This window comes from Coloeus monedula (genome assembly GCF_965178545.1).
Source record: "Coloeus monedula genome assembly, chromosome: 3".
NCBI lineage: Eukaryota > Metazoa > Chordata > Aves > Passeriformes > Corvidae > Coloeus > Coloeus monedula.
The window spans coordinates 98278970-98298313 of NC_138783.1; the positions used below are offsets into that span (position 1 = coordinate 98278970).

The window sequence follows — 19344 nt, forward strand, 5'->3', positions numbered from 1 at the left end:
AGCAATTCATAGTAAAAGAGTAGAAGGTAATTGTTTTAAATAGGAGGCACTGGTATATTAAATATGTCACCAGGAAATGTATGCAAACGTTCTATCCTACTGTTACCATATTTACATGTTGAATCTTGATAACAATAGAGTCAGTTCCTGTGTATATTCCATACTTTTCCAGTGCTTTCTAGAGCAGAAATCTATTTGCTGCATTGTACTTACATCTCTCTGCATGTGATACTGAAACACCAGTGTGTTACAGAGCTATTCATGTAAAATGTGAAGCTTCCAAACATTTCCTGTTCAAAGACATCTGTTTATATACAACTTCTTACATTTGATTTTATAGGTTCAGAAATTATTAGTTTCTAAAATCATACATTAATAGGGAGGAACTAACCCTCTACCTGCCTGTGTATCCATAGGAACAGTGCTATTCCCATAAGAAATGTGCTGGTTGGGGCTTTCAAGTGGTTATTTGCCATCTGTTCTTTGGAGAGTTTACCTTGGCAATAACTCCTATCTTCCCCAAATAGTGTCTAATTACAGTTAGACTAATTTGTTCCGGGTATCTATGTAAATATTTCAGCTGATCTCTGGTGTTTCTGTGTGAATGATCCTTCCTCATCTTACATTTAGCCTTCAGATTTATCCTAAAAAACACATCTCACTGTGATCCTTATATGCAAGGTGGAACCCTTTCAGAATTCTGCCTTGCCTTCACACAGGAAAAATGTATTGGTCAATTTTTGTAACTTCTTGTAACAAACAAAATGACACATAGCATTCATAGTGTTAAACCTTTGTGAACTCAGATTAATTAGTAATTTCATATTTAACATACTCATTTTATTATTTTGTTATTATATGAGTCCAAATTAGAGAACAAGGAAAGAAATGAGCCTAATGATCTGATGGCCCTCTCTGATCTCATGACTCCACCATGTCTTAGGGGCATCAAATACATCTTGGCCTAAGAGGAGTCCTCAAGTATTTCCAAACCAATTTAAAACAAGAATGACATATTTCTCTTTCCAGGCCTCAGACCAGAAAAAAGCAGATTTTCTTTTTTTCCCTCGTAGGCATCTGTTGTGCTACTGAATACTACTCTGAAACTTCAACAAAACTCTTTCTGAATAGGCTGAGAATATTTTTTCAAGAGCAATTAGATGAATTAAGGAATCAAAGTGCAATTTCATAAGATAGTGAGTAATCTTTTTGAGCTACTAATCTATCATCAATGAGAATGGCCTGTAAAATTATTTGCCTTCCCTTCAGAAAGGATCCTCTGGAATTTAAGTCAGCATATATTTGTCATATTTAACACACATATGTATACCGGGGGAAAAAAGCACCAAATCATAATTTGTGCCTCTCAATGTGTTTGTTTGTATTTTTTTTTTCCTAAATTCTGAATGTCATCGAGAGAAGACAGAGTGGAGTCTACATCATTAGTGGAAAAGTCCCTTGTGACAATTTTCACAGTCAGTTTTGCCTTCTTACTGGTAGTAACAGTGTCTGTATAGAGATTCATTAACAGGTAACATGTTTTGGAGATGGTGATTTCACAGTAGGCTTTGAGTGTCTAGTAGCACTTAGTCACAAAAACTGCTGAGTTTTCCAAAAGCAATTAGAGAAGTAGGTGAATTAACAAGTCTGCATGGTGATTGTCATGTCAAGGAGAAAAAAAAGGTGTCTTGTGTATTGGTGGTGAGTTAATGCACATCTACTTTCATGTTAGATTAGATTTGCATGATTAAAATCAGAAAACCAGGAAATTAAATTTATTGGTATTTCATGAGGAATAATAACTCAATCTTGATAAAACTCCTGTTAACCTTATGGTATGTAATTTATAACAAGTGTTTAAAACCTGCTTCCAAATTCAGCAAAGATTAAAAAATTTGGCTGCTGAAAGACAATAAATGCTTATACTCTAATGTCAGACAGTTTTACCACAGTTTGAATTTTACTTAATAAAAGTCATAAAAATGAAATAAACAATTGGAAATACTTTGAAGTTTTCAGAAAAGTGCAGAGGATTAAAATGGGGGGTTAAATTATTTGCCCTGCTTTAAATTCTTCATAATTCTTCATACTTTAATCTGGCAAAATGTTGTCATTATGCATTTGGATCTAGGACCATATACATATTCAGTTTAAAACTTAGTCTGACATTAATAAATGTTTAAACCTTTGAAGATGCAGAGAAGAGTTTCTTTTATCACGCCACATTTATTCAATCAGTCACAATCGGCATATATTGGAATGATAGAATACCTGAAGCCTTAACTTCACCTGACAGTCTAATTCAAAATTGAATAGTATCCCTCAGTTGTCACTACAGTTTGCCAAGGTCACACCTAAAGAAATCCCTTTCATAGTTTGGAAGAAAACATGGGAGATCTCAAAGTGGGAAATAAGACAATGTCTTTTTCATTATGCATCTTAGTTGTATGTGTGAAATGGCATCTTAGATATGTGAAAAATGAAGATGCAAATTTACCCAAAAAGTTATCACAGCTGTCATGCAAAATGCAAATGCAATGGACCCTCCTAAAATTGCATGACCATCTCTCATATTTTAGCATTTTAAGCAGGCTAAAAATCAAGATTTACATTAGAAATACATAGACTTATGTTCAACAGATGTAAGGTCTAAAAGTGAATTTCAAGCAATGCATTTATTAGGTAATTTAAATACTAATAAGGAAATAGCCACTGATTAGTTATACTTTTTGACCTGTAATAATCCATTATTAGTGTTGTAGTATGGGAAACTTTTCCATCCTGCATTGTCTATATTGCTGCTATACTTACAGGTGTTCAGACATCTAACTGTTTTTTTATTATGCACAGGTATTTATACAAATCTAAAGTATCATTCCAACTTTCATATTTAAAAAATAATTTGAACCTATATGAATAAGAAAAATAAGAGATATGGTACTCATCTCTAGGAAAAACCTTATGCATAAGTCATATTTGGTTGATTTATTCAAAGCTGTTGAGCAGTGTGGGTACCTAATCTGCTGTGCACTATGCTGAAAATTTATCCCAAGGTTCTGAAAGACACATTATACTTATAAAACTGTATAAACAGTCACAAGTGAATTTCGAGTTTACAGCTATATGGCAATGCAAATCCAAACAAAAAGCAAGTTCACACTGACAGCTTAGCTGACTCCACATCAAAGTTGCCTTGTTTTTTGTTTAAAAAACTGCCCTTTTCTGAGCACTTCCACTGATTTACTTGTCCTGCTCTGAGTCTAGGGGAATCTAACAGAGAAGTGTTTGATGTTCTACAGACTATCAGGACCTAACACCTTCTTATCTGATTTCTAGTAGTAAGTAGTTATATCTGGGGCAATTGCCTCACCCTACTTCACTTTGAAAAGAACACAGGATTTTTGGGACCAAATTCTTATGATAGGTGAGCTGCATAGGAAAATAGATACTTTTTGCTTTACTGTATGTAAATCCCACCCTTAATGTATCTACAGCATGAGCAGGTGGAGCTGGATTGTGCCTGCACTAGACTTTCAGTGGAGGATTCATCAATCCTACCATGTTTAAAATTGCCAACAGTGGCAGGTCTGAACTGTCTTCTGAGCTGCAAAAAGACTGTCAGCACACCAGCAGAGACAAGAAACCCACTTCAGACCAGATCTACTGTGGTCCTTGACTGAATGTCCGTCAGTAGTGTGTATCTTAGTTGGATTCCCAGAATTAGTCCTTAAATTTAGACTTCGAAAGAAATCCAGGTCACAAAATCCAAGAGGGCTTTGCTATGGAAACATAAATATGTTAACTGTCCATGATTGGACTTACTGTAAATATGCACTCTTGATATGAATTAAAACACTAATATAGATGTGGTTTTTCATAACCAGATGCTACTTTTTGGCAGAATGTCCTGTTGACGTTGAAGATCCCACTTACCTATCATAGCAGGAGGCACATTTGAGACTCCAGCTTTGTACTTTCGGAGAAGACTTCATTGTATGGATTATTTCCTTGGTATTTTCTTTAGAAATAGTAGCACGGTAGTACTGATTCAAGGCTTTGTACTTGAAGCTACACTCTGCCTTCTTTCTGCAGGAAAAACCTTATACCTTTTGTAATTAGTTATGCATCTGTTTTCTGTTCTAGTCAAAGAGTTGTACTACCTAGTATTCACTCTCACATTTAAGGTTCATATGCTAATGTCCTCGTTATGAGAATCACTTGTCTTCTTAGGTGGATGTGTTCCATTGACTGGCTAGATAATGTGCCATAGCATATCCCATAGCCCATAATGCTTTGTCCCAGAATTTCCACTTTACAGTGGTTGTGTTGTAGCTCTGAATGTTAAACAAGTTGCATGCAGAGTTTATGTACTGTTCACCATATGTGCAGCCACTTCTTGTGTTGCTGTCAATGGTTTTATTATTTTCCATCTTTACCTCAAATATTGTGCTCAATGACTAGGTCTGAAAGTGATAATTACTTTCCTGCTGCAGAGACAAACTGATTTACATATTTATCAAAGGGAAACTGGATGGCTCTGAGCATACCACAGGAACATTTGCATATTTATAACCTGAAATGTACAAAAGCTAAAATTAAGATAGGGATGTCTTGGTCTTAGTTATAAGCTTGTTTTAATACAAAGCTTTTAGTCAGTGGATTTTGTAATCGGATCAGTGCATTGAAATGAAGTATCTTTTCTTCATCACAGTAAATCAACATAGAGATTAAAATGATTGTTAGCTTGTGAATGATGCTATGCAGAAACTGCAATGTTAAGTTTTCATAAGGTGAAAATCTTAGCCTTTGAGCCCTGAAGAGATGGTTAACTGTGGCAAAACCTTAAACTGCTATAGCAGAAAGGGGCTCCCAAAAGGTTTACTATGTAGTAAACCTATGGATATATAGTTGAATGGCATCAATATATTTTCTAGGAGAAATCTGGGTTTCCAAATACTTATGAATGTAGCATTAATTTGTAGGATTTTATGCATTTATTCAAAGGCTTGCCACTCAGAGAGGTGAATGCCTGGAGCTGACTACAAGTTGTGATTCTGTTTAATGATGCTATTCAAAACCAAACATGAGCAGCAGTATCAAATTCTGAACAGCAAATAAAAGAACAATCAAACTGGCTCTTCTAGGCAGTGGCGTGATGGCTTATTTTCCCAGGCTGATCTATTGGAATCTTTGTTCAATAATTGTCTCAAGCTTGCTGTAAGTTTCTGGATACAAGACAGGCATGTGAAAGTTTACTGTAGTTGGAAGAGTGTTACATTTACAGGAATTTCCTTTTTTGTCAACTGTCTTTTCCTGAGACAGATCCTTAACTCTCCTTCCAACACATTTTTTCTTTGAATCTGGCAAACTGCTTTAAAGCTTTCCTCACAAATAGAGAGACTATTTTTTTCCAATGCCCAGATTACACAGAGGTATTCTGTTTCTCTGTCTTTTTATTCACAGTTTCATCAATATTCTAAATTTTTTTTAATTAATACAAATAATATTTCTTTCCTACTGATTTGAAATGATGGTAAACTAATTTTGAATAAAATGCCTTTGTTCATATGCTTTTCTGACTAAGCCTTTGAACACTTTTCCAAATCACTAACACATTTGTAAACACGTTACTGTTTTTTTGGTGTTTATACCTTGTTTACAAATGAATAGTCATTTTTCATAAACCCTATGTCTTCATGTAGAGGCTGTATACAGTAGGAGCTTTACATGAGTCAAAACTCAGAAATCACAATCATTAGCGAGGCTGGTTCAGCTACCATTCAGGCTGTGAATAAGCAGCATGGCACTGTGTTTCCTTCCAAAGAACAGTCAATTGCTCTTCTCACTTTCACATGGCTATCATTCCACTGAAATTGGTATTTTCATATTCAGAATGAAACAATTCTTTATAATTTTACACAGTTTGAAGCAAGAATAGAGAGCAGAATATAGAGAGCACTCTTCAGTATATTTCAGAAGAAACTTCACTTGAATTTTGGAATACTGATGTACTAATTAAAACAAGTAACATCTTAATGCAGTCCTCAGTCTGTTTTGTATCTTAAAAAATATAAATGGAAGAAAAATGTCCAATGATCTAGCGCCTTTGTCTGCTACAATGTTAGTACCTACATTGTGGAATACATTCCTAGAATGGCAATGGTAGGTGTAGCTTGATCTGAAATTCCAGCTACTAAATAGCTGCAGAAATTATGCAGCTCCTTCAGCTAGATTGATTTTGATATTCAGAAATGTTGTCTTTCCAAATATGTTCTGTTTAAATCAGAAAAAAATTAACTGGTACCATCTACATGGATCAGTACAGCAGTTAATTTTTCAGAATGTGGCTTTCAAGTGAGGTATTTTAGTCTAAATTCTTTGCATTTTTATTGATAATTTCCTACTCTGGGGATAGTAAGCTATCATTGCTTTAACAAAGCCATGGTTTTCCTGAAGCTTTGACCTATTCATCCTACAGTTTCATATTCTGTATAAACTCTTTACCTCCAAAAATTCTATTGAAATTTGTATTGCTTTCTGCAGCCTGCAATAGAACTCACAGGGGACACTAAGTCAGCTGGAGCCCCATTCTTCTAGTTCAAGAGCACATGACATATGACATACTTCCAATCATATTTTATGGGTTAAGCAGTACAATTTTACCATCTTCTCTTACACAGACATCATTTATCTGTTCACCACACTCATTAAAGTGTGTTGCTCATGGAGTTGCATGTCTAGCACTTTGGGTACGATTCATCTTACTGTCCTTGATGTCTAATATGAAAGCATTTAGTTTTCAGTTATTTGCCTATCTTCTCTTTTTTAGTCAACAGGTAAAAAAGGTCTTTTTGCTGCTGTGATTCACCTCTTCCCAGGCAGCTAAAATAACTGCCATTGCCTGTGAATATTTATACATCAATTTTAATTTAATTCTAAAGTCTCTGAAATATACAGAAGTAGTGAGAGTGAAGGAGTTAAAATTAAAAAAGAATATTTTTTTATAAGAAAACAGTAAAAGATGTGTTTTGTCTTCATGATAGTGTTTGCTTCCAAAATTTGTATAATATTGAACAAGAAAGATAACTATTTATAGACATCCACAATGCACTCTTTGCATAATTCTGCACTGGTTACCATTTAGAAATACTGGTAAGTGAATGTATTTCCTGTGTTAACAGTAGTCACATCATTCAAATGTACTTAAATGTGGCTTATCTCCTGCTAGCACACACACTTTTCTGTTTATCTACAGTTTTCATTCTAGTAGGTGCCAGTGTTCAAGATCAAAATAAAAATGGAAGGTTTGCTTGTGAATGTGTTGTGACTGCCACACTCTGACAATAATGTTTTTTGAATTATCACTATTAGTCCATCTGTACTGAAAAGTGTTGCTGCTATGATAAACTGTCATTTCAGCATTCATTAATACACCTAATGTAGTCAATCTTCTTTGTGTTTAGAAGTCCTTTTGAAGGAAATGGAAGTTTTACCATTGAGTTTAACAAGTTTGGATGAAAATTTCTGTGCACTTTATTTGGGTGTTTTTTTCTAAAATGGGGAGCATTTGAGTGTCAGAATTTTATATTTTTTTCAGGGCAAATCAAGTTACTCAACCTTGTTACCAAAAAAAGTCATCATAATGTCTTATATTTAATTTTAATATGAATTTTTAATTTTATGTTTAATAATCTGTGATATCAAGACGCTTCTCATTGCTTCTCCTATTTTCCCAAATTAGTTGGGAAAGCAAAATGGCCATTATTGAATGGTTGCCAATGCCTTTGTTCACCAGAGATCATTTAATGTGATATACTGAGTGCAACTCACATTTTATTTTCATTTTGTTTTATATACAGGATGAATTTGAAAGTTCAATTTCATGACAGAAAATGGTGTATGTAAAAAAATACTGTTGTGCACGTCACTGCACATATATTTCTTTGCACAATACCATTTATTATTATTGTCATAGTGTCATAAAATATAGCTTGATATAGGTTGGGAGGGAACTCTGGAGGTCATGTGGCTGAATACCTACACATAATGTCCTAATTTATCTTTATACTACACTTTTTTATCAGCATTGACACATTTCCAAGAGATATTGTAATCACTTAGCAAGTACATTCTCCAAACAATTTCAGAAGCCAATGGGAAATTGCCTCGTTCTTTTCTGGCACTAAGTCCACCTTATGCAGCAAGCGCATGGCTTGTCAGATGGATCTGCATGATTTCCCTCAACCCACAAACGTTAAAATGTCAGCCTCTGTAACAGATTTTCTCAGCTCTGTTGGGAAATTTCAACTCCCACAAGGCTTCAAAATTTACATAAACAAATTCTCCTACTCTTACATTTCTTCTTTGCTCCTAGTTTACAAACAAGACCAACAGGTATCACTTAAATTTAACTGCTGATGACCCAGTCATTTGAAAAATTAAGACAGTCAACCTTTTTAAAAAGGCAGTTTTAGAATGATATAACATTAAAAGACAACTAGAAATAGTATCAGTAAGTAAAGTAGTTACTCCTTATCCAGAAAAAGAACATAGCAACAGAAACAATGATCTGAAAACCATTTAGAAGGCTCTGTATTTCAAAGTTCTTATCTCATCCACTTTGGCACAATAATTGGGCATCAGATGACATGGTGGACAGGTTAGCAAATCAAAATTAACATTCAAATTGAACTATTCTTGGATGCTTAAGTAAAAGAATAAAGATTAAATAGTTGTGAAGACAGAATTATCTTTGTATGCTCTGAGATCCCTAAAGGATAGGTTCATTGTCAGGCTGATGTGAAGAATTATAATCTTAAGCTTTGGTCATTTTCCAGGACAAATAATTTTAGATTCCTCATCAGTATAAAATTCACTGGAGCAAGTTACAAAGAGCAGCTTCACTCTCATCCATACAGAAACACACTTTAAAGAATTCAGTCTAAATAGGTTTCAGTGTAATTTATATAACTGCAATCCACAGTGCCAAAGTAGTGTGAGGAGCCTTTTGTGAAAATGAAACAGGAGTCCATGGTGCCTTAGAGGTACAAAACATATATCCCTGTGGATACTTCTTTTAAATGTGTGCACCTGGGTGTGTTAATTACCTTGCACATTTTGAGTTTAGTTGATTTTTTTCTATATGATGAGCTATTAAAGACTAATTATTAGGTTTGATAATGAAACCACACATACGCCAAAGGTGCTACATATATTCTCTTACTTTTTTTGTCTTACTCTAACACTCACACTGAGATTTTTGCCATGCTGCCTCTATAGGTTGCTAGGCATCAAGGTTTTACCCCCAAACTGTGAGATCTACTTTGCATGCTGAGACTCTTTCAGATATCCTCACTGCCTTGAATCTTCTTGCTAAGGGGTTTCCTTGATTGAGAGCAACTGCTTCCAAAGGTCACTTGCTCTCTGTGGATTACCTCTTTTCTCTGAAGTGCACAAATCCTCTCATTCTATACTTCAAGAAACCCTGCAGCAATCGAGTCATGGTCCTGATTGCTACAAGCCCTGTGTGGTTGTGCCCTACTGTGTGCTGCATGGGCCAATTGGTGTGTATAAGAGAGTCTATGTGAAAAGTGGTCTCAAGAAGGCATAAGGACACAAATATTTATATGTGCCAAAGACCTCAAAGCTTCAAAGCTGTCTCTTTTTTTTTTCTTTTTTTTTTTTTTTTTAATACCTAGGGCAAGTTCTGGATGTGCTTAAGAAACATAATCTGAGCGAAAAAACTCTTGTATACTTTACATCTGACCAAGGAGCTCATGTTGAAGAAATCTCCAGTGCTGGAGAAGTCCATGGAGGATACAATGGCATATATAAAGGTGAATATTCTCTGATTGTTCTTGAAAAATGCGAGAAGAAAGCATCTCCTTGGGTTTGCACCACAACTGTAATGTACTATGTGGCCAAGGTCAAAATCTTCAATCTAACTGAAATAAAGTAAGAATGTTTGTTTTTATTCTTTCTAATGAATTTCAATGAGTCTTCTTGTCTCTTTACGAGAGATTAATTTATTTTCATTGTTTCACTAGGTAGAGGCTGTGCTATGTTCTCCACTCATATTTCAGGGGTCAAGATCAAAGAAATCCAGTGATTTTTAAAAAGTCATTCACCCAACTTGAAGCTTCTACTTGTAGAAAGAAGTAAACTGTCCTTAGGTCTGAATTTTTTTTCTTTTTTTTATATATGGCAGAACTACAAAGTCTCAAAATCAACTACAAATCCAGTTGAGCCTGGAAGGCATCTCCCAAGGTCTGCAGTCCCAGCCCCTGCAGAGCAGGGTCAGCTATAGCACATTCCTCGGGATTGCATCCAGTCAAGTTATAAAAATCTCCAGTGATGGAAACTTCACAGCATCCTTGGGCAACTTTCTTTAGTGTTTGATCACACTCACCATAAAAAAAAATTTCTTATGTTTAAATGGAGTTTTCTGTGATTTAGTTTGTGCCCATTGCCTCATATCCTGTCAGTGGCCTCCCAATGAAAAGAGTCTGACTGTCCTTTTTAGTCAGGTACACTCTTTATCATGTGTCCCTACAGATGGTAAGATCCTGCTAAGCATTTTCTTCTCCAGGATAAACATCTCTCTCAGCCTCTCCTACTTAATCATTCATCACCATCCTTTGAACTCATTCCACTATGTCCAAGTCCCTTATACTGGGGAGTCCTGCACTTGGACCCACTGCTCCACATATGTCTTACCAGGGCTGAGAAGAGAACAAAACTTGCTGGAAGCATTCTTCCTGATACAGCTCAGAATGATATTGTCCTTCCTTGCCAGAAGGGCACATTGCTGGCTTATGTTCAGCTGGTTCATTAGAACCCTGCAGTTCCTCTGTGCAGAGCTGCTTTCCAGACAGTTACTGCCCAGCCTTTGCTTTGCTAGAGGTTACTGCTGTGAAGATGCAGGACTTGTTACTTCCTTTGCTGAACTTAACGGGGTTCCTTTTGGCCCATTTCTCCAAGCCTATTAAGGTCCCTTTGGATGGTAACACAACCTTCCACTCTTGCCAGATTTATATCATCTGCAAACTTCAAAAAGGAAAAAATACAGGCATATAGAGTAAGCAATAACAATACAGTGAGGTTTTCAAGCAATAGGACCCCACAGTTTTTAGTCAGTAGGTATCTGTCTGAGAAATGACCCTTATATTTTAAGAGAGCTGCGAAGGAAATGGTACACAAGAAAAACAAGGAACGCCAAAGTCATGAGGTCTGTATATCAGATGGGTCCCCTTGGGCTAACACCAGAGTGAAATGTGTCTCGAACATTAGCACATAGGCCTTGCGTAGTGATTTAAGTAATTAAGGAACCATATGGTTACATATCTGTAGCTGTAGGCACAGCCTGAGGTGTTTTAGAAACTCTAAAAAATATTTGCCTTCTAGAGTGCCAGGCATAAGGTACAGGATAAATGAGAGGAAGCAAAAAATACTCTTGGGAATATGTTTTCTTGAGGAACTCTGATTAAATGGAGTCTTTTCTCTCAAGCCTTGCAAAATTTTGTATTCATACTTGCAGTGCAGAGAAAAACTTGAAATAGATCTTACCTGGATTAATAAAAAAATCTGATTGATAGGTTTAGTTGGATAGTAATGGGGCTTCTTTTCAGAAAAAAAGTAAAAATTGTGTGTTTTGCAGTTAACACCTATGCTGTGCTGGCAAATTTAATATACAACGGGTCAGAAAATAATCAGAATGTAAGAAACAAAATGATTATTTCATAAGAGATATTCTTAATAAAATTAAATTAAGAGACCCATGCGATTAGTTGAATATACTTCTAACATTTTAAAATACAATGAATTCTGCTTTATCGTCTACTCACTCCATCTCCAAATCAGTCCTTAATTTAACAGGTATATTATGCATAATTTTCAAAAGGACTGAAATGGAAATGGTCAATTAATTGCATAACTCTCAATTTTCATACATAGGAATTTATTCATATTAAAAGTCATGCATGATGAAAAGTGTCCGTTCATCTCTGGCAGAGTTAATGAGAAGCAGACCTGTGAAGTGCTGAGACTCAGGCACTGATAAGCAATGTGCCTAAAAAAGCAAAAGGACAATCTTTGTGTTGCTTGTGCTTATGTGTGCATACACTAGGAATTTGCTTCCTCTGGTTTGTAGTTTAAAAAACTGGGAGACATACACATCCTTTCTCTCTCTCTGCTAGTCAATCTCCACTAGTTATCTTTATCTGAGTGCTGTATGAATGTAAATATGAATCAAGCCACTTAACCCTCTTGTCAGAGCTGGAGCAGTATACTAAGCAATTATTGGTTCTGCCCTAAAATCAAAAGCTCTCAATCAATCTCCACAATTCTAGCTCACTAATTTCTCTTGATACCTAGCCAAATAAGCACCAATAATAAAATTTAGGAGGGGTTTGGAGAGTTAAGCTAGTGCTGCAAGACTCGATGCAAAAAGGGGAAATTGCTATTTGAAGGTTTTATTACTTTGGATTCTAACTACAGAACAGTTCACCATAAATTTGGATAGCCCTTGAAATTAGAAACCACAGCTAACATAGTGTTTAACCAGTTGCTGTTGGACACAGTCTGGTTTATCCCTGCAGTATCCCTTCTCAGAGGACGTTGCATAGTAATAATGAAGTGATGGATCAAAATCTCTTTCCAGCGGCCTTTTACTGAAGATTATCAGGATCACAATCTGTGTAGTAAATAAAATCCCTAAGATCTCCTCCTAATCCTAGATAGTATGATCTTGGTTTAAGATGTGAATCCTGACAATTTAGATTCTACAAAGATTCTTTACATTAATTACATAATTTTTCATCATATAAAGATGGATTTCCACTTTGAGTCTTTCTAAAGTCTGAGCATAGCCTCTAACACTTGTCCATGAGAACACAGTGCTTTCATTTACTATTTTGAAATGGGGCAGTTGCAAATTTCATGGAATATCTTGAAATTTAATAACATTTCCTAACTGATACAGGATAAAGGAGGGAAAAGTTTTTATATCTTCCCAGCTTAGATTTGTTTTGTATACTTTTATGGTGTCTCTTTGCAGAGGAAAAATTCAGAAGATAATTGTCTCTTCCAACTCTTTTATCAATTTTAACTGATGAGTTTTTACCTGTCTCTAATTCCTTGTTATATTCCTCTGTGAATTACTTGCCATTCAAAACTGAAGTAAATATACTAAAGCAGTAAGGGGCTTAACACATAGTAGCATCAAGGTACCTTAATACTGGTTTTGGGTATTTTTGCAAAGGGTGACAGGCTGTTTGTTTTCTCTTTTTGTTTCCTGACTGTTAGTCAGATTTTGATTCATGATAACCCTTTGTCTCCTAAACCATGATTAATGTTCCAGTAACTTTTCCTGAAGGTCTTTGTCAAAGATCTTTCAAAGGTTTAAATCTAGATACAGCTTCTAAAACAAAAAATAGTGGCTATTTTAGTAAGAATTTCTTACCAACAACTGAAGGCCTTCTTACCTGAACGCATGAAGTACTCCTGGGATTTGTACAAGATACTACTAATATTTTAATTAAATTAACAATATTAGCAATTTAATACATTAACAATTTTATATTGAAATATGGAAAGTATTAGGTGTAACTGAAGTATCTTCTTAAAACTTTCTATGTAATTTTCCAGCTTTTTTTTCAGTTCCATAATATGTTGAAAGTATGAAACATTAAGGTATTGCTTGTATATATGATTTCCAGGATACCTGCACTGACTTCTTTTTAGGTGTTTTTCACTAGCTGCCTCATTGAAGCATGTCCATTTGAGCTAGTCACCATAGCTTTCTTTTAGGAGCAGAAATAAGTTTAGTTTCTCCAAATACTTTGGATTTCTACTTTCAAATAAGATGAGTAGAATAAATAAATGAATAGAATTTCCTCTATATTAACAACCAGCATAAGGTGACTGATTTGAAGGAAACCATTATATTCTTCTTTGGTACCCTGAGATTTTGCATCTAAATATTTTGTGGTAATTTTTATTTAGTTTCTTAGTGAGTAATTTCTTGAATTAGCTTCAGTTTGCTATAATATATATATATATATATATATATACACACACAATTTATAGCAGTAAGCAATGAAGGCAGTAAAAAATCTTCTCTACACTTTTTCTCACCATAGTATTTCACTGGTACATATGCAGACAGTAGAAGTCCTCCCTCGCTATCACTTGTTGACATCTGTCCCACTTTGTTACATATGGGATTTTCTGCTGAATCTCCTTACATCTCTTACTGTCTTTTGGATATGTACATGTTGCCTGTAGCTCAGACCTGCATTAGAAACACTGTCTTTGTACTTGTGAAGCACTTAGCACAGTACAGACACTTGGCTATTGTCGTGCTGGGCCGTGAGTTCTGCTGTTAATGGAAGTAATGGAAGTGGAGCCAAGCACTGATAAAGCCAAACTGAACAACATCAATTTCTAAGGCTTTGTGCCTTAGAAATAGGTATTATCATAGTTCTTAGTTAATATCCATAAAAAATAATAATTAATGTTTCCTAAGGACTTAGACCCTTATATTTTAAATCTGCTACAGATCTGTGAGACCAAAACAAGAAATAGAGGAATCAATTACCCAATATTTTATTAAAATTTATTACTGTAATACAAGTTTATATACTGCAGTGATAAGTTAGTTCAGCAACATTTCTTGGAGCTGCTAGTAAACCTTCTCCTTCCTGTAAGCCACAGAGAAACCAGGCTGACCATTACTTTGGCCCCAGGAATCATGCTATGGCATATCTAGTGATATTTGTTGGAGTTCACTCTTGACTTGAAAGAAAGCAGTAGTTGACCCTTTCTTTTCAAGTGTACTGTACTTTTATATTCTCTCTGAAGTAATCCAGATTTTTAAATAATCAACCCATCTTGTTATTTTGACTGAAACAGAAGGTATCCTCCGAGATCATTTCATTTGGTTGGAAGAAAGGTCAGATGAAAAATGGCCAAATGAGCCATGTCTGCTCCATTCACCTGTACAAGAATAATTCAGATTAAAAATTAACAAAAACAGTACATAAAACAGGTTAAAAAACAGTAAAATAAAGAGTAAATTTGCCATTGAAAATAAATTGTTGTTTGACCATTTTATAAAGTAACCAATAGTAACCCATCTTGGTTGTTGATATTCGTGGCATAAAATCTGATACAGATGGGTAGAATAATTAATTTCTTTGTATTTCTCTATCATTCAAGAGAATAAATTGGGTTTAGAAGCTTTGTTTTTAAAAGAATATATGAAGGAAAGGGTAGTATGGTTATAATCCATGTGATTTAAGAAAGTTATTTAAAATTGTTTTCATCATTAATCATTCATAATGTTAATAGTGATTTACTGCACAGTTCCCCTTTATATATCATCCTTTGTAAAACCTCTATTGCCAGAGTTAGGTAATAGCTGTCAATTTAAACCAGAGGGAGAAAAAAAAAGATGTATTCTTTTAGCTAAGATTTGAAATGAGGTCAAAATGGAAATTTGATGTCATGTTGTGGATGACTGCAGAGAGTTATGTCTGCATTTTGCCTGCTCCTGCAGGTTTTTCAGGAAAGGTGGATGTAGGCTATTGTTGAACATAACACTGAAAGGTGCAGCTACTCAGAAAGTATAGATAGCTATGCAGGAAAATACAGCCTGGTGTGTTTTACACTTTTTAAAAAATATTTTTACACAAATTTAAATGAAAAAAATAACAAAAAGCTAGGTTGCCTTGAGTCTGCAAGGTATACAGGCTACTAGGTTGCAGGTTTTTCTCTGTTCCTGTGTTGTCAAGTCTGAACAAAATACAAAACTAATGAGCCAGATCCTTAAATATCAAGAGATTTTGTTTCAAAATAATGACATTTTGTTGGTTTTTTTTTTTATTATTAGTCATTTAGATGTTTGCTACATGTTTCAAGTATCAGTAGTAAAATTTTGATTTTTTTCTTTAAGTCAAAGGAATGCAGATATCTTGAACAAAAATTAACAGCTAGAGTTTTAAAGATGATAAATGTCCAGGGATTTTTAATCATATAATATTATTAAGCACCTCTAGTCACTTAACACAATTCTAATAAAAATGAATGCCATGTAAGCATAGATAATAGAAGATAGTCTTCTGCAATGACCTGTAATTCCTGCCCTGATTCTCTTCTATTCCCAGTCTCCAGAGATGTAAAAAAATTATGCTCCAATTAGCCTTTTGAAAGGAAAACGGCAGTCACTTCTTCATAGATGTAAGTGAGGAGAGAGCCCTGCTGTGGAATCCATTTTGCTTCTTCTACCTTACAGCAGGGCATCAGAGTTTGTGGAGTGCTCCTTTGTGCTTGGGTAATGTGCAACTTTTCTGACCTCTTCTGCGTTATTCAAGAAAATTGTACTGTGAACCTAAGCACTGTGAAAGCGACACAATATCTAGGTTTTAAGAATTGCAATGTGTGGGAATCAGATTTACCACTTACCTTGAAATTTTTCTGTCTTCAGATTAGACAGGAGACAACAGTATAAGGAGACTTTATTTAAACATCCTCTCTAGCTAGCATTCTTACTAGGTTCTGACAGGCATACAGAAATAAAAGGAACATCATACCTAAAGCTACCTATGGTATATATCAACTCTTGGTGTTGTCTGTTTGTTGATGCTGTTCAGCCCTAAAGCTGCTGTCATTTGTACACAGAATTAGGATCTGGCTCATGAACTAAATCATCTCCCTGGCATAGCTGTTCACTGAAAGTATGTTAATTTGAGGATATCTGTAATTTTATGGCCTTATGCTTTTCTTGAATTTTGATTTGGATTTAGCAACTCCCGCTCAACAGGATTTTCTATTCACCATAGCTCAGTCAGGATATTAATCTTTCCTGTTACGTAACATCTAATTCCCAACATACTTTGAAAATTTAATGACTTTTGTACAGGGGTAGAATCATCTTTTCTATAGAAGATGTACACAGTCTAGTGACATCTACACTGATCTTGACCCAACAACATTAACAACTAATCAACACACTTTTAGCTGAAAACTTCCTTCTTCTAGGTGAAAGGTGTTCTGTGTCTCACCAAATAACAGTTTATGGACTTAAATCTCCATTTTCTTTAGACTTGTGTTTTGAAACTAATATTTTACAATAATGTAAACAAAAATAGTACATGCATCTCATTCTTAAGTTTTTGAATAGGTAGTCACACACTTCATCATGAGAATGGAATTACATTTAACTCAGTGATGACAGTATACTTTTAACAGTGTTCCAGAAGACAGACCTCTTGAGTCTTGGCACTGTTTTCAAAAAAAAAAAACTTAAACAAGTATTGTCACTTGACATAAGGTTGAATATTAGATCGTCTAAGTTTTCTGACGTCAGACTAGGTGTGTCCCTGACTATTCAATATTATGAATTCTGATAAAGCCCATGAAAAAAATTAAGCAAAAATCTGATACAACAAAGAATCATGAGCTAATGGTCTTTCAGTCACAGGAAAAGGAAAAGGTAAATTTATGCACAAAAGAGTTGTCTGTCTTGAAGTTACTATTTACCTTTACGAACAGTGAAAAACCTGTATAAAACCAGGTGGATTCTTAACCCCCTTTGCTGAAATGGAAAAGATCATCAAGGAGTCAGTAAAATAGGCAGCATTTACAACAAGGCCTGTGGTGAACACCAAAGATATTGACATCTATGAGGTGTTTTGGATGTTTAAGATGCTGAGGAAACAGAACTGTTGAAGTACTTTGTTGTAATATTTTTTCTTTTGTTCTTTTTTTTTACTTGAAAAGGGAGATACAGGAAAAAATAGGCCAATAGGAGTTTTGGCTGAACCCTGAATTGCTATTTGATTCATTTAATGGAAGGAGTCCAACCCACATATTCCTCTTTTTCCAGAAGTTTCAAATGTGTAGAACAATCTCAATTTACTGGTAAATGGCCCTGACCGTGCTTAACCACATCAAAACCCCATCTGTTTAACAGAGGTTTCTTTTTCAAGTGATGTATTAATTTCGAAGGTCACCCTGAAGTGCTTTACATAGTCACGACTGTGCGGCACCTTGGTAATAGCATTTGTGACGCCTGTCCCTACAGAGTCGTGTTTTTTTTAAGTAATGTTTTTATTAAGTAATGGTGACCATGCTGTCATAAAATAAACCCATTGCCCTGCTGCAAAGATGTTGGGAGGATTGTGCAGTGTTGGATCTTGTAGAAACAATAAATGACTGCAATGCAGTGTTGAATGCAATTGATTGATAGTGCATTTGATGCAACTGTGTTGGTTTAGAAGACAAAAAGTTCTTCACAACATCCTGAAAGTTATCATCACTGAAGGGAATTTCTTTCTAATGCACTGAATTGGAGAATTCAGTAATATACTTAAATTAGTACTTTATTCTATATAAAGTCATTAAGCACCATTTTTAATAAAAAATCATGAACTTTCTCTGGGTCCATACCTCAGATATCTAGGTATAACTCAATATTTTTTTGATTCCTGTATTTTGGTTGTAGTTCACATGGCTGTGGGGCACACTATCTAGACCAATTTCTATGTGAAGATTCCAGTGAAGTGCTTTTTAATCTCCTACAACTACTTATTTTTGTGTAATTTAAATGCATCTTATAAGCTCTCTCTAATACATATTAGTAAATTTACTGTGAGAAAGTACTACAGTAGGTCAAAAATCTAGAAAATTAAGAGCAAGGCTAATACATCTCATGTAGAGATTCTAGCTAGACAAAATGTTTAATATTTGGAAATTGAATCTTACGGGGTGGCATTATCTAAGAAGAAATTGATTTCTCAGCAAACAAAACTAATTTTTCAGGTGGAAAATCAACGAACTGGGAAGGAGGTATTCGTGTGCCAGGTCTTCTCCGTTGGCCTGGAGTGGTACAGGCTGGTGTCTATATTGATGAGCCAACGAGTAACATGGATATATTTCCTACCATTGTCAAACTTGCAGATGCACAGTTACCCTCTGACAGGTATGCTCTATAGTCATCTCTGTTTTAGAGAAAGTGTCATGAGTGTTTTGTACATTCTGGTGATATCTATTAAGTTAGAGGTGAGAATGTAAATAAGAAACTAGGTTTTATACTTGCAATATTATGTTGTCTCTTTTCATATTGAAATACTGATAGTATTTTGCAGAAACGTTGTATGTAAATACAGACTAACTTGCAGAACAAGCACCAACCACCAAAAAGATAACAGAATACCATCAGAGCAACATACTGTCAAATCAAACTTGGAATTACTTACTAAAGGCAAAAATGAATGTATCAAAAAAGGTTCTGTTCTGCATGAGTGAATGTGTTGGAAAAAGAAACTATAAGTGTAAATTACTTTA

At 34.9% G+C, this 19344-nt stretch overlaps 1 protein-coding gene across 1 annotated transcript in view; it reads left to right on the top strand.

The window, feature by feature from the left end:
• The window catches only part of STS (steroid sulfatase), a gene marked incomplete at both ends in the record, with an annotated part of 123621 nt that overhangs the window by 55082 nt on the left and 49195 nt on the right, over positions 1 to 19344 (top strand). Inside the window, 2 exon segments of the mRNA XM_082278171.1 lie at positions 9699 to 9836; positions 18820 to 18979. Coding sequence (XP_082134297.1) covers positions 9699 to 9836; positions 18820 to 18979 — 298 coding nt within the window.